Source organism: Ictalurus furcatus, chromosome 21 (genome assembly GCF_023375685.1).
Source record: "Ictalurus furcatus strain D&B chromosome 21, Billie_1.0, whole genome shotgun sequence".
In the NCBI taxonomy this organism is placed as follows: Eukaryota; Metazoa; Chordata; class Actinopteri; order Siluriformes; family Ictaluridae; genus Ictalurus; species Ictalurus furcatus.
The window spans coordinates 18,424,590-18,439,014 of record NC_071275.1 but is presented as its reverse complement, the minus strand read 5'-3'; the positions used below and the strand labels follow the sequence as shown (position 1 = coordinate 18,439,014).

Here is a 14,425-nt window from a genome sequence, read left to right as displayed (position 1 = left end):
CCGTCAGAAGTCCGAGGACTCCAGACGAGAAAACTCCAGAGAATACGGCACGTGTGCTTATGCCACTGATTCGGCCACGTCATCATATCCTCGCAGGATACAGCCTGGAGTGGAGCACTCACTTGTTTTCAAAATGAGAGGTCGGTGCTCTGAAATGGCTTTGGCGCACGTGTGTGTGTGAGATAGTGCGAGAGAGAGAGAGTGAGAGAGATGTAGAAATAGGGCTTGCGATTGAGACCGAGAGCGAATGTAGTGCAAGATCAGCATGCCACACAATCAACAAAACCAAACAAGCAATAATGCTCAAACACATTGAGCTACAACAGGACTTTAACCCAGTGGCTGTAAAAAGAAAACACAAAACAAAAAAAGTGTATTTCTCTACAGGATTGTCAACGAAAAAGCAGCATGGCTCAGAGACTGATGTTCTTCCCAAACGAGGAAACATCCAGGATTAGATGGCACCTCTTGCTGGAGTGGGCGATAATGATAATCAAACAACACGAAGGGTAAAACAACGGCGCGTGAATGCGTGATGCATTTTTATATATATATATATATATATATATTTTTTTTTTTAGAAGACATTAAATCTTTAATGCATACCTCCTTTTGAAAGGAGAGTCGTTCCTTTGATTTCCCCCGCCCCCCAAACAAAAGGATTAATGCATGTGAAATGGAATCGTGCTGGCGTCGCCCTCGAAAAAATCTCCCACCCTGCTAGTGGCACTCCGCAGATCTGGCATGACATCATCAAACCTGTTTCCTGGTTTTCATTACACGTGCGGCCAAACATGGTATTCGACAAAACCGGGTTCAGAGCTTAACGATGGGCCTTCGTGTTCAACCACAGGTTCTGATTTAAAAAAAAATAAATAAAAAAAATAAAAAAAAAAACACAACACACTATGCTCCGTTTATCTCTGGGATTTCCCCAACCCCGTGTCGGTGTGTAATCGTTCTTCAGCTCACAGATTCAGTGTTTATTTCCCCGCCCTGTTCTCAAACAGGCTTGAGAGTCAGCTGATGAGTTGCGTTGGAGCATAGAAAGCACCAAACTGGAAAACTGGACAGAACTGTGGCTCTCCAGAGGTGGAGGCCCTGAGAAACGCCGAAATAGAGTCGACGCTGAAAAAGATTCATGGGGCGCAGCTGACATGGAAGAACAACAAGAAACAAACAAACAAACAAAAAAAAAAAACTTTGGAACCCAAATTGAAACGCAAAAAAGATCAATAAGCATTTGGGTTGACGGTAAAAGGCAAACTACAAACAACAACAACAAAAAAAAAGATATTTAACACGACAAAATAAAATAAAAAAGTCAGCCACTCAAAATTAGACTAATCTATATTAATGATTATAAAATGACTAAATAATCAAAGAGATAAAACCAAGAGAGAATTTCTCCATAATTGGTTTAAAGGATCTTTTTAAAAAAAAAAAAAAAAAAAAAAAAAAAAAGTCATTATTCAGTATTCTAGCTACCTAATGATGGGCACCTCTCATCCCACCAGACCCGTATGAATATATATATATATATAGCTATTTATATATTTTTATTACTTTACTGTCATTTTTGACACACACGCACGCTGCTTGTCCTTTCCAAAAAGGACATCTATTACGGTGTTCCACTGCACACCAACAAACAAACCAACAAACAAACCAACAAACAAACCCTAACCTAAGCCTTAGAGAGAGAAAAGAAAAATGGCTCAAGACACAAACAATGTGATAATTGCACTTTGAATTTGTTTGTTTTAACTGTAAAACAAGCAACAGTGAGGACACTTTGTTCTCGTCTCTTACAGATTAAAAAATACTGCCGTCTTGATAATAAGCACTCCTCTGAGGTCATCGAATATCGCTCGACTTTAAGACTTTCCTCCTCCTCCTCCTGTGTCTGGGGACTCGAACAGCACCATAGGCGGGGAACAGAACTACTGACTCCCCTTTCTCCTGAAACGAACGAACGAACAAACACAAACAAAAAACGATAACAAAATATCCCTGCTTCCCATTTTCTCCGGCAATCAAAGCACTTTCTGGAGACACTGAGGGTACAGCTTGGCTACGACGCACTCAAAATGGCGGCCGAGATCCCAGAGGCGCTCTGGTGTCTCGTAGACTTTGCTCCAGCTGTCGTCCTCTTCGTCGTACTGGTACAGAGAGTTCTTGCGGCTAGTGCGGAACACGTGCTCCTCCACCGTGACCTGGGTGGCACGCACGAACAGGTGCAGATGTCCTCCTAACATCATCGCTTTGATGTAGGGGCTGGCAGCCTGCTCGAAGGGCAAGTCCTGTCGCTGGCTCCAGCTGTTCTGCTCAAGGTCAAACACCTCCACGGTGAAGGTGCGCTGGTGGTTGCGGCACACGCCGCCGATGTAGTAGATGCGGTTCTCGTGCAGCGCCGCCAGTCCCTGACTGCGGGGGATGCTCATGGGTGCTAGGTGGCTCCAGTAATCCTTACGGGGGTCAAAGCAGAAGAAGTATTCGCCTACAAAGAGGAAGAAACGGATTGGTCAATTCAGTGCGGAACGACAGATCAACAGGACGAGTGAGCAATCAAGTTCGATACTGAATATTACAGCGATCTTTACGCTGTCCATGGCTCCTGACCAACCCGCCACGTCAGAGAATTGGCGTGACTACCTGACGACCAGGAGCGTGTCTGTACCTTCAACCCGGACACGTCTAAATACCTGGGGCTAAAGTGGTGGCACTCGGTGGCGAGTAGTTTTGATTCTTCTTTGGAGGCAAATAAATTTCCACCATCTCCGAGAACCTCGGAGTCTAGGAAAGACCTTCGGCTACACTAAGGGATCTACCAGGAGCAAGAAACGATTGATGGTTGGCGTGTTAAGCTTGAAGCACAGCATTCTTCAGAGAATCCAGGTCAATGTTCACAGATGAGACCCTCAAAAAGAAATGCGACCCTGCCTCTGCAAACAGGTTGACCTTTGAAGAAATTAGAGCCATATTACTTGGGAGTTTTTTTTTTTGGATGGGAAAAGAAATAAAACTAGCTCTTGTTCAGTAGCCTGAGGGAAGACTCAAAGATTTCACCAGTAGGGACTGAAGTGAAGAGTGCGAGCAGATAGAAACCAAATGGGTCAGCCAACTTGGACTGCTTGAATCAAATCCAGCTTGTAGGCCACGTTCAGGTAGAATGATCTGCTTGAGGCAAGGACTATCGAGAACGTCACATGATTAAAGATCTGACAGGCCTTTGCTTAGGATGGTCTTCTCAGCCCATATTTCTGAAGCTTAACATATATACAGATTACCAATAAATATTAAAAATCCAAATAAATATAAAATTCTCACCTTGGAGTACGTAGATGCGATCCTTATACTCCACAGCACTGTGGAACTCCATGGCAACAGGCATCGGACTAACGGCAATCCAGCGATCGTCCCTGGCATCGTAGCATTCCACCGATTTAAGAGCATTGCGTCCGTCGCCCTCGTACACGCGCCCTCCGAGGGCGTACAACTTCCCGCAGCAGTGTACCAGACGGCATCCGATCCTCGCTCTCAGCATGGGCGCACGTGCTAGCCACCGGTTGCCGGCATGCTCGTATTGCCAGACGTCACTTTCCGCGCGGTGATCGATGCACGTCTCGCTGCTTCCGGGCCGATAGCCTCCGGCGATGAAGATGTCGTTCTCGGGCGTGACGAGGATGCCGACCTCACGAAGGTCGTTGGGCGGTTTGCACAGCTTGTAGACCTTGCCCGTGGCCGTGTCCAGACACGGTACCGTCTGCTTTTTGGCCGAGTGCTTGTGCGCCGCGTCGAAACAGATCACCATCTCGGACGCCGTCATGCCTAGACGTTGCGGGCAGCCGTTGGCACCGTTAGCTCGGCTCTTTTCCGTAGGCTCTGTTGGCAGCGCCAGGGAAAAGGGGGCCGGGATGCGGCTCACGAAGGCCTCGTCTAACAACGGCAGCCGGATACACTTGGCGAAGACGTCGGCGAGGAAGGGTTGCCGACGCACGGGGTCGTGCTCCAGCCAGCGCACGATGCCCTCGTACACATGCTCCTCCTTTTCCACGTTGAGGTCGTCACTGTCCAGAACTCCCACCAGCTGCTCCTTGGTCAGCTGCAGGAACTCGGGTTCGTCCACGGCGCACAGAAACTTCCGGCGAACGTAGTCCTGGGCTCGTTCACGTAGCTCCCGGTGTCCGTACGTGTCGGCGAACATGAACACGCCGATGCAGTTCTGTGGCTCCAACCGGCTGATCATGAAGTGAGCGCACTGGTCTTGCAGCGCCGGGATCTGGAAGAGACTCGCTGCTGTAAACAGAGCCTGCACGTTGTGCTCGGACAGGGCGACGCGCGACGTGTAGGCGTAGTCCAGCACCAGGCTCATGGACTCCGACTCCACGCCCACGATGCGCACCTCGCGCTGGCTGCTCTCCGTAAGGCCGCTGGTGAACATTGATCTGACGTGACAGGAGAGGATGGGGGGGAAGAAGAAACACAAATCAAAACAAAATGAAGGCTGCGAGTAGTCAAGAGATTCAGAAGTGTTTGCTTTAACCATTACAATTTTCAGACGTTAATCCAACTCATGTTTTCATGACGGCTGCATCAGGAAAAACAGAAAACATGGAGTATAAGCTAAACTAATAAACTATACTTTGTGTGCGTTTTCCCCTGACGCAACCTTCACGAAACACACCAGAAATAACATTCGCTTCCTCCCTTCATAGCGAGGACAATTGCACACCTTTTCGAAGCCAGTTTCTCAATCAGTCATTTTGTTTGATCGTATTATCGCGCGTTTTATCAAGCGACGTGACAGTCTGGGGGTTGGTTTTAAAAGCTATAACATCATTTTTAAATCATTATTGAACCATGCTGAGCCTTGTACATCATAAATTAAGTGTACAGGTTGTTCTTCTCTGCTACGCATGTCTTAACCCTGAACTAATACTCTCAAATGTCTTCAGTGAACTAAAACCAGCTGCGACTGTATTTATTCAACTGAGGCAACTGAGTATCAGGGTGTGTTTCTGCTACATATATTTTTTCTCTCCTTACTATTACTTTGTAAATTTATTCGCTGAGCACATCTAGCATTTCGATAACCTTGTAGTTCTGTCCCAGACGCGATGTCAGACCACCACGGAGACAAATCGTACGGAGCATGCTCTACCTGAAGTAAGGACTGATGGCAGCGAGCACATTTCTGTGACAGGCGAAGGTCTCGCCGTTGTCCACCTCCACGACGATGTCGGTCAGCTGCGCTTCGTCGTACAGGGCTTTAAGCTGCTGGAGAATGGTGCAGGCGTGCAGGGCGTCTACCCCGTTATAGCTTGTGCTTGCAGGAGTCCCATTTTGAACTTGTAACAGCTTTCCAACGTCTGCAGCCAGAACGAGAACGCAGAGTTCGAAAGTTAAAAACCAACGCAAAAATCAATCGTTTCTTGTTGTAATTAATCCACCGTCTGCAAAGTTAACACTTTATAAACCGGCTGTATGGACGTATTTTGCGGACAATGTTCAAACGCAAATCGCAAACCGTATTCGCGATAATCACGTTTCACGCGTTACGACCCGGTCATATTGAAATAGCAACAGCGATCAAACCGTCTGCTATTTCATGTCCTCAGTGTGCCGTACAGAGCCTGCCAATATTCAAACGCAATGGTAAATACCTTTGCATTTCCCTTGTACAGAAACCTGCCAATCAGTGTCAGGGGTGTACCATTGGCCGTGTTTGTATTTGGAAGTGACTTCCGTCACAGTCGACCGCATTTTTAGACTGCCCCGCGGTCACCGGAGATCCACCGCACATTTGAGACTCTCTCTTCTACTTCTCAAACAATAAACACACAGAAAGGTAAAGGTGAAATGTGTACTCTGGAGTGGAACGAGAACCAAGTACAACTGAACACAGTTTTCATTTCTCTCCCGTTAAATCCCCCTGAAGGTAACCTCTCGGAAACGCAGTGCAGCAGCGCTTTATAGTAACGGAGTCGGTAGGGGACTGTCTAAAAACTGCATGACCTGGGCAACTGTATAAGATTCTACCAAGATTACAAAGATATTTAACGTATTGCAGTATTATGATACAGTATGAATACAGTATGTTTATTTTTACAGTATATATTTTATTAATGATACATTTTTAAATGGGATTACAGATATAAACAATTATTATTATATAAACATTATTATCTTTTACCTAGAAAACGGCACGTACTGTCCTTTTAAAACTTATACGGAATTACGCTCCATTTAAGTACAGCGCTCAACCGTTTGACGGCAAACACGAGAGCACGGCTGCGTCCGAAACCGCGCACTTACCTACCTTACCAAACAGTAGGTGAAATACATGCAAGTACGCGGTTTGGGACGCAGCCCACGGCTTCGAGCAGTCGTCTATTAGCACGTACAGCGCGACAAATAATTAACTGCACTTGAAGCTTTCACAAAATGAAAAATAAAAACACCCAAAACTGTATACGGTACCATAACGAACACGAATTGTCAATACGTGAAATTCTCGAGGGGACGTCGGACGGCGTGGCGTGGGGACGTAATGACGTGTGCTGTTAATCAATTTATGTTCTATAACACGTAAAACCTGAACATGAAAGGAATATTCTAAAAGCGACTCATGTAAACACCTTAATCAGAATATTGTCTTATTCAGAATAAGGTCAGTAATTAGATTACTGCTGTCCATGTAAACCTAGTCGCTGTTTACTGCGATTGTCATATAACGGAGCGATTCGAAGGCAGAACAGGAACTCGTCCAGGAACTGCACAGTTCTTGTCCAGGGGTCCAAGCACCCTCTCTCTCTCTCTCTCGCTCGCTCTCTCAGAAACTGGGGATGAGTAACATTTAATTAGCACAGAATAACCATACTAGGTGGTTCGTGATTCACTCGTGTTAACCCGTTGGACTGGTTTGAAGCGCGACCGAGCCTGTTTGCACAAAAGCCATTTATCAGCATCAGAGCACTGCAATTGCACTTCATCAAGAAAAGCTTAGGTGGATACGGAACAAAAACAGACCATGAACCTATATGACGTTATCATCAACGTGACTAATTTCATACATCGCCTTTGGTTTTTTGTTTTGTCTTGTAGTATTAAAAATGGCTCCCCATGACTGTTTACTTTATATGGATGCTTCTGGCTGTTTCACTTAAACACATAACGAGAATATAGTCATAAAAGCGTGCTAATATTTGAGCCAAAAAAAAAGAGAGAGAGAGAGAGCCCATACTCTTCTTAATAGTGTGAATTTAAACGAATTAAAAAAGGGCTTTACTACAGACCACTCGCTTTAATTCGTGGTTATAAATGACCCATCTTTGTCAAAGCAGGAACCAGCATGCTAGCTAACAACTCATTGTAAACTAGCCACACAACCAGCAGGTGGTAGCTAGCAGAGATAGCAGGCTGTTTCGCCGGCTAACTAGGTGTAAATTAAAACGAGTTTTAACCAGGACTTCGACTAGGACGTTCCTGAAATCGTTTTCCTATCTGGAAGTCACACTGACACGTCGTAGAAATCGTCCAAGCTGAGGTGTTTCGGGGATTTTAAAACGCCAGACATCCTGCAGTTAAAACCCCACGAGCGCATTAACCACAAAAGGCTTACACAATAACGGCTACAACCCCAAACCAGTCCTGCTTTATATTTATTACCCTGTCAGAAAAATACTCAGACACACTAATGTATATACATACTGCTTCATAATGTTTAGTAAAAGTATGATGTTTTGGACGTGGCTGGTTCAACAGAGCTAATCTGTCCGGGCTAGTTTTGCTAACCTAGCTTAGATTAGCCAACAACCGGTTTGTACTTTTTTTTTTTTTTTTTTTCTGGCTACACAAACACTCGTAAACAACATCCATTTAAACCGTAACACACTGTTCTGGCAGAGCAAATGCGTGTCGTGTTAAATATAATTTAAAAAAATGAAATAAAATGCTAAAAAAATAACTTTAAATATTCGAAGAGATATAAAACCGTGTAAATCTAACCTCCACCGGCAGCCATTCTCGCCCAGTCCGTCTCACTGCGGCTGGGGAAAACGTCACCGGTCGATCTGAGCGCCCCGGAAACAAGCCTCATCCAATCAGCGTCCAGAAACTTCTTTCGCTGGCCAATGAGATTGCGCCGTGTTCATAATTTTGCATAGTACATTAAAGCGATAACATGACCAGCCTTGGGACTTCATTATGCTCAGTTTATGCAGCACTCACTCCTGAGAGTAAACAGAAGATTCATTAAAAAGATTTTAAAAAAAAAATAATAATAAAAGAGCTCAGTACCTTCTAGAAACATTCCTAGAAATGTTTTAATTCGCTATATATATATTACATATATATATATATATATATATATATATATATATATATATATATATATATACATATATATATATATAAATGATTAATATAAAGTTCCCTGGTATAGGCTCCAGGTTCCCCCGCGACCCTGAAGAAGGAGTAAGCGTTAGAAGATGGATGGATGGATGGATGGATGGATTAACATAAAGCTTAACTAAGTATGAATAGTGAAGCCATTTCTGAAATATTGTTGTAAAGACAAATGCATTATGACATCACAGTGCGTTATAAATATTAACAAGGCATGCGGATTCAAAATGCAGCGTCAGATTGTGATTAAATTCAAATGGGTTATTTGGTATTTCCTTAGCACAGACTCGGTGAGACACGCTATGAGACACCTGATGTGCAACTTCAAGAAGGCACATTGGCTCACACGATGTACAGTCAGGAAGATATTTTGAAAGTGCGCTTGCATGAGGTCATGTCAATCACCTCGTCATCCATCCATCTGTATTCCATAGCGCTAATTTTACACAGGGTCATGGAAGGGGCTGGAGCCTGTCGCAGGGACAGGGGACACCCTGGACGGGAGGCCAACCCATCTCAGGGCACAATCACACACATTCAGATAATTTGGAAATCAGCCTACAATGCATGTCTTTGGACTGGGGGAGAAAACCGGAGTACCCGGAGGAAATCCCGGTGAAGCACGGGGAGAAACTCTGTTTAAACTCTGTGCACACAGCGCAGCGGCAGGATTTGAACCCCCAACCGCGGAGGTGTGAGGAAAACATGGTAACCACTAAGCCACATTTATTTATCATCAAATCATAGAATGCATTTATCATAAGGAAAAAATACTGTGGGAGATATCAAGGTCAGCTAAACTACACACAGCAGTACTGAATTATTAACATGGACGTTTGCTATCGTTCCCGCTGACTACCATCGAAATGGCTGAGGTAAAAAAAAATAATAAATTGTCCTGCAGCCAGCCACTAGAGGATCTTAAAGACATTTCGGCTTCACTTTTGGCTAACTGTTACAACGGCCGCTCATATACTGTACACTGTCATTGGTATGGCTCATGCTATAAAACGTCCTCATATTCCTGCTCAGTGTATACTGCTTCACAAACTAAGCACTGACTAAATGCTGCCGCCATTGCGTTTACATAAATTGCATTTAACTCAATTTATGCCCAATAAACATAGAGCCGAATCATGAATATTGTCTACTAGGATGCTTTCAGAGGAACCGTCTAAGAGTGGTTGCATTCATCAGCGAAATCCCTGTGACTTTTTGAAATAAAAGCACCAAGAACGTCTGTTGAAAACTCGTCCAGATGTTGCTTAAAATGTTACATCACATCCATTAGAAAACATCTGCACATGCTCTTGTAAAAACTCAGCATCCTTGTAATTGTTCCATTTATTATAGCGAAGAGAGATATTCCAGCTAAACAAGATGTCCAGAAGATTCATTCATTCATTCATTCACTCACTCACTGGCTAGTTTATTCATTCATTCAGATATCTACTCACCTTTATACTCGACACTTTTTTACAGTAATAGACTGGGAATTGAACGCAATTTAAAACGCAGAGTTACGGATACAAATGTACCAAATAAATATACAAATAGAAAGCAAACCTATTAATATTACTTTATACACGTGCACATAAAACTTTGTATATTCTGTATTTTCCACAGTATTGGTGTAGGTGGTTCATCTTACTTCTGCACTGTGTTTGGTCTTGATGCTAATTTATGGCTTTCTCTGCATGCTATATGCAAATTTGTACAGTTCGGAGTATTCCACCTAAACCGTTCATCGATATTTCTATACCGTCTTGTCTATTTATTTATTTATTATTTATTTTTAGTCCAGGTTTCTGTAGCATCAGTTTCCCAGTAGGGATGAATAAAGTGTTGCCATATTTTATTATACGTTATTAGAAACCTTTGTTCTTGAAAACAAGAACCCGATACTGTATAATCACACACACACACACACACACACACACACACAAAGGAGTCCAATCAAACAAAACTGCAATCTACACAACCCATTTCGCTTTCTTTTATCCATTCAGGCTGTGAAATTGGACCGAGCTGCTCTGAAATGAAAGGACTAAAGCTTCCACTGTACTAACCCCCCCCCCATCCCCCTTCTCATATCTCTTGCCTATAACCTGCTCTTTAGACATATAGAAAACCAATTTCCTGATACAGGTGCATGAGACATGGTCAGGATTGCATTTTGTGAGAACAGCGGTGAAAAGCGTGGCACAAAATGCCAACTTCAGTTTGGACAGTCATATTGTAGCGCTTGAAGAAATGGCCGTTAAAAAAAAAAAAAAAAAAGCCAGAAAAATAATCCGACGTGAACGTGAATCCTCACAATTTCTTACAGTGAAGGGGTTTGCGTGTAACTCCGTGCTATAGGCTGTAATCTGTCTGTGTCACTTGTTGCACTGGGGTAATTTCTGGATCAAAAATTGCTTCAGGTCTTGGAGCTTTTCTAGTTACTTGCAGTTATTACAGCTCTGATAGCTACAGTGATTATGACAGTATAAGATTTGTTGTTTGTTATTCCTTGATTCAAGTGACTAATATTTAACTGTATCATACAAATATGAAAATAAACCATGCAAGTCAAATTATGAACCATTTGGTCGAGCGAGTAAGAAATAATATAGGTTATAGGTGTTTTATTATTCTTATACTACAGCAATTTTTTTTGCCAATAACTACAATTCTATATTTATTAAAGTACGTCATGCTTTTTTTTATGCATTAATAGTTGTCATGTTAGGCATGCACCATACAAGTCCTTTTCTTATAGCTGTTACTATATAAACGATAAAGCATTAGAACAACCCCACCGTCTGACCAATCAGATTTGAGACCACAACGGTATAATACAGGAGAATTTCCTTTAAATGATATATTTACCAAACGGGATCATCAATCCTCCAATAATAAACGCTCAGATCCACAATTTTTGGCACCCTTCATCAAAATGAGCAAATATGAATATATAAAACGCATAATACGTATCATGAGTGATATTTCGAGCTCAAAGATATTATATAAGTTTCCTTAAGTAGTACATTTTATTTCTTCAAAACGCTATTTGAAAAAATTACTGGCACACCTACGAGAAATATTGGGGTGGTTGGTCAAGGGTGCAGCTTCTGGACCTTTAGTATATATCTTTTATCTGGGAAGGTGCACGTGATGTACCTTTAATTAGGTTGTATCATCACAGCCAGAAAGAAAGGTACGGTATAGTACCTTTATTTTTGAGAGTGTGGAATGACTTGATTTGTAATGCAAATAATGCAGTTTGGATTTGTAACCCATATCATTTTTCCCCCCAGTAGAACCAAATAAAAACAGGCCTGTGTTCCTGTTTGGCAACCACACTTTAATCTTGGTCTCGACTGGTAAATCTTGGTTTTGTTTTGGTCTCAGCTGAGATCGTCTTGACTAAAGTACTGGAGGGAATAACACCACAACACCGGACCTCTTTCTGTAATGTCTAACAAGCTTGAAGAGACCCACATGGAGAATTTTGAGGACCCTAAACCACTCTTCCATACACAATTCAAACTACTTAATACTCCCAGGTTCGAGCATAAGGACTGCCTGTTCGCTTTCTACAGGAGATTTTCGATGAATTTTCAATCCGATGACCTCAACGGAGGCTGTCGGGAAACATTAATTCAGGTACTGGGCCAAGACACTGCATATCCAAGTATCTTTGTAGGGGGTATTTACTTCTGGAGTATGAGCACAGCGATGGAGTCACCAGCATACTGCAGAAGAGATGACTACAGCAAAATGGGACGGAAGGCATGCAAAGGTGACGCAGGGGGTCTAATTGTCATTTAAACATGTATGTTTTTTCGCCGGAGGTGGAGGTAATAGGTTATTATAGACCTCCGGGACCCTGCGTGTAGCATCTGCAGATGTTCAGATGAGGCGTTCAGTCTCCCAGGTCTCTCTCCGCCCCCTGTGATGAGGAGAATAGGTGCACGACGGGACACAGCTGTAAATACCAACCTGCACTCCCTGCTTCATGTTTAAAAAGTGCTCTGAACCACCATCCCCCGTCCACCCCCAAACACCCCCGTCCAGCCCAATCTGAGTCGCGAGCGAGGACTCGAACATCTGCCGTTACCGCATCCATCAGTCATGTCATAGAGCAAACGGCGAGTCTCAAACGCTCTCCGCGAGCGCCTTGATCACCTGGTCCACAGAGCCAAATTATCTCAACCATTATTTCTCACTTTGTTTGCATGAAGACACAAAAACTGACAACGTGGCGCGGCGATCCTTCACGGGGATGACGCTGAGGGGTGCTGGAAGAAGAAGTATGGCTGTCATAGGAGTCGGTTTGGAACATTTACTGTATGTGTCCCAGCGTTCACCAAAATGTTCTCTACCTCAAACGTGTCATGGCGTTGAATTAGATCCACTTGGATGATGCGGTCATCAGTGCCAGTTCTGGACTCCACTCTCCAGCCGTCTGAATTCCAGCACAGTTGGTGATTTTTTCCACTAGAAGATTCAACTCACCCGTTAAATACCGGGTTTATTAGGTGTGTTAGAGCAAAGAAACCACCGAACTCTGCTGGACTCTGGACCTCCAGGACAGAGATTAATTAACACTGCTGCGAGTGTTAATTAAACCCTGGGGATTTTTTCCCTGTCTTTAAGCCAAGATGATAAAAACAATGTAGTTAAGAAATAAGAAAACACCAATTGCTTCTAGGCAACTTCCTGCCTGCTCACATTTTTTTTTTTCCTTTGGATACGCTTCCAAATAAACACAAACATCAGGGGGAAAAAAGCTAGTAGCATATAGTGACATGGTGCACAAAGATTTGTAGGAAACACATGTAATAATAATAATAATAATAATAATAATAATAATTTTTTTAAAAAGAAGAAAAAGACTCTTGTTGTTACATTATTGACAGAATATTAAGCATGTATGTTAATAATTATATCAGATCATATTGTTATATCATTTTATCATCATTAAACCATTTCCTAAAAGATAAAAACTACATTTCCATACATGGTATAAGAGGAATTATTGCCAATTAATCAACTTCATGGTGGTAGCAGCATCTCCGCGTCATCCGCTGCATTGCCCCGTGGTTGATTATCTTCCTGTAACTGCACATACCAACTTGTTTTATTCCTTACAACCAAACTTTTTTTTTTTTTTTAATCCATAAGATTCAATTAATCTTCTCTGCAACACATGCATTTCTTTTGATGATCAATAAAGCTCGGTCTGATCTAATTTAATGTAATCTAATCACCTAAAACACTTACATCACCAGTGAGTTTGAGGTGAATTAACACCCACAGCGTCAATCTGATTCCAGCCTGCGTGTACCGTGATTTTACTGCATGTTTAAATGCGATTTCACGCTGAGCTTTTAAGGGCATCTTTAAGGATTTTTCTTTAGACTCTTGGTCTTTTAAAAACTTCAGGGATGCACCATTAAGTATGGTGACCGATTCTGCGTTTACCCTTCAGGGTTTTTTGTTTTTTTTTTTTAAAAAGCGAACACATAAAGGGAGCGATGGCTCCTGCTGAGAGGGCGACTCATTTGTTCCACATGTCCAGGCTGATGGATTCAGTTTTTACAAACTCCTGCTTTATTTAGCTTCTCTTTAATTGGTTAAAAAAAAAAAGAAAGAAAGAAAAAAAGGCACATGCGACCACAGGCCCACTTCTCCTTCTTTCTCTGTGTTTCGTAGCCCGTGGCTCTGGTGCATGGTTGAATGGATCGGTGGTGGGAGGGAGAGTGGTGTGAGACCCCCTGCCTTGAGCGCCAGTACACTAATAGTGAGACTCGGATTAGAAAGAGTCGAATCCCCCATGCAGAGAGCGGAGCATCCATGTGTGAAAGCTCGGGCAGGAGATCCATCAGCAAATCCGATTGCACCGCAAGAATTCTGGGCTCCCGGTAGAGACGAGGATTTTATTTCTTTTCTTATTTTCGCTCGTCCCTGGGAAGACTATTCCATGAAATGTACCTCACCAATGCAATCACACGCAAGATGGCTCAAGAAC

At 42.9% G+C, this 14,425-nt stretch overlaps 1 protein-coding gene across 1 annotated transcript in view; it reads right to left on the bottom strand.

The window, feature by feature from the left end:
- kbtbd8 (kelch repeat and BTB (POZ) domain containing 8) overlaps positions 1 to 8,043 on the bottom strand; it is an 8,273-nt gene extending 230 nt beyond the window's left edge. The window contains exons 1-4 of the mRNA XM_053653471.1: positions 8,011 to 8,043; positions 5,165 to 5,372; positions 3,331 to 4,448; positions 1 to 2,500 (exon numbers count right to left, since the gene is read on the bottom strand). The exon at positions 1 to 2,500 is cut by the window's left edge and continues 230 nt beyond it. Coding sequence (XP_053509446.1) covers positions 2,037 to 2,500; positions 3,331 to 4,448; positions 5,165 to 5,372; positions 8,011 to 8,026 — 1,806 coding nt within the window. The 5' untranslated portion in view covers positions 8,027 to 8,043 and the 3' untranslated portion in view covers positions 1 to 2,036. The remainder of the gene's footprint in view (positions 2,501 to 3,330; positions 4,449 to 5,164; positions 5,373 to 8,010) is intronic.
- Between the last annotated feature and the right edge of the window lie 6,382 nt (positions 8,044 to 14,425).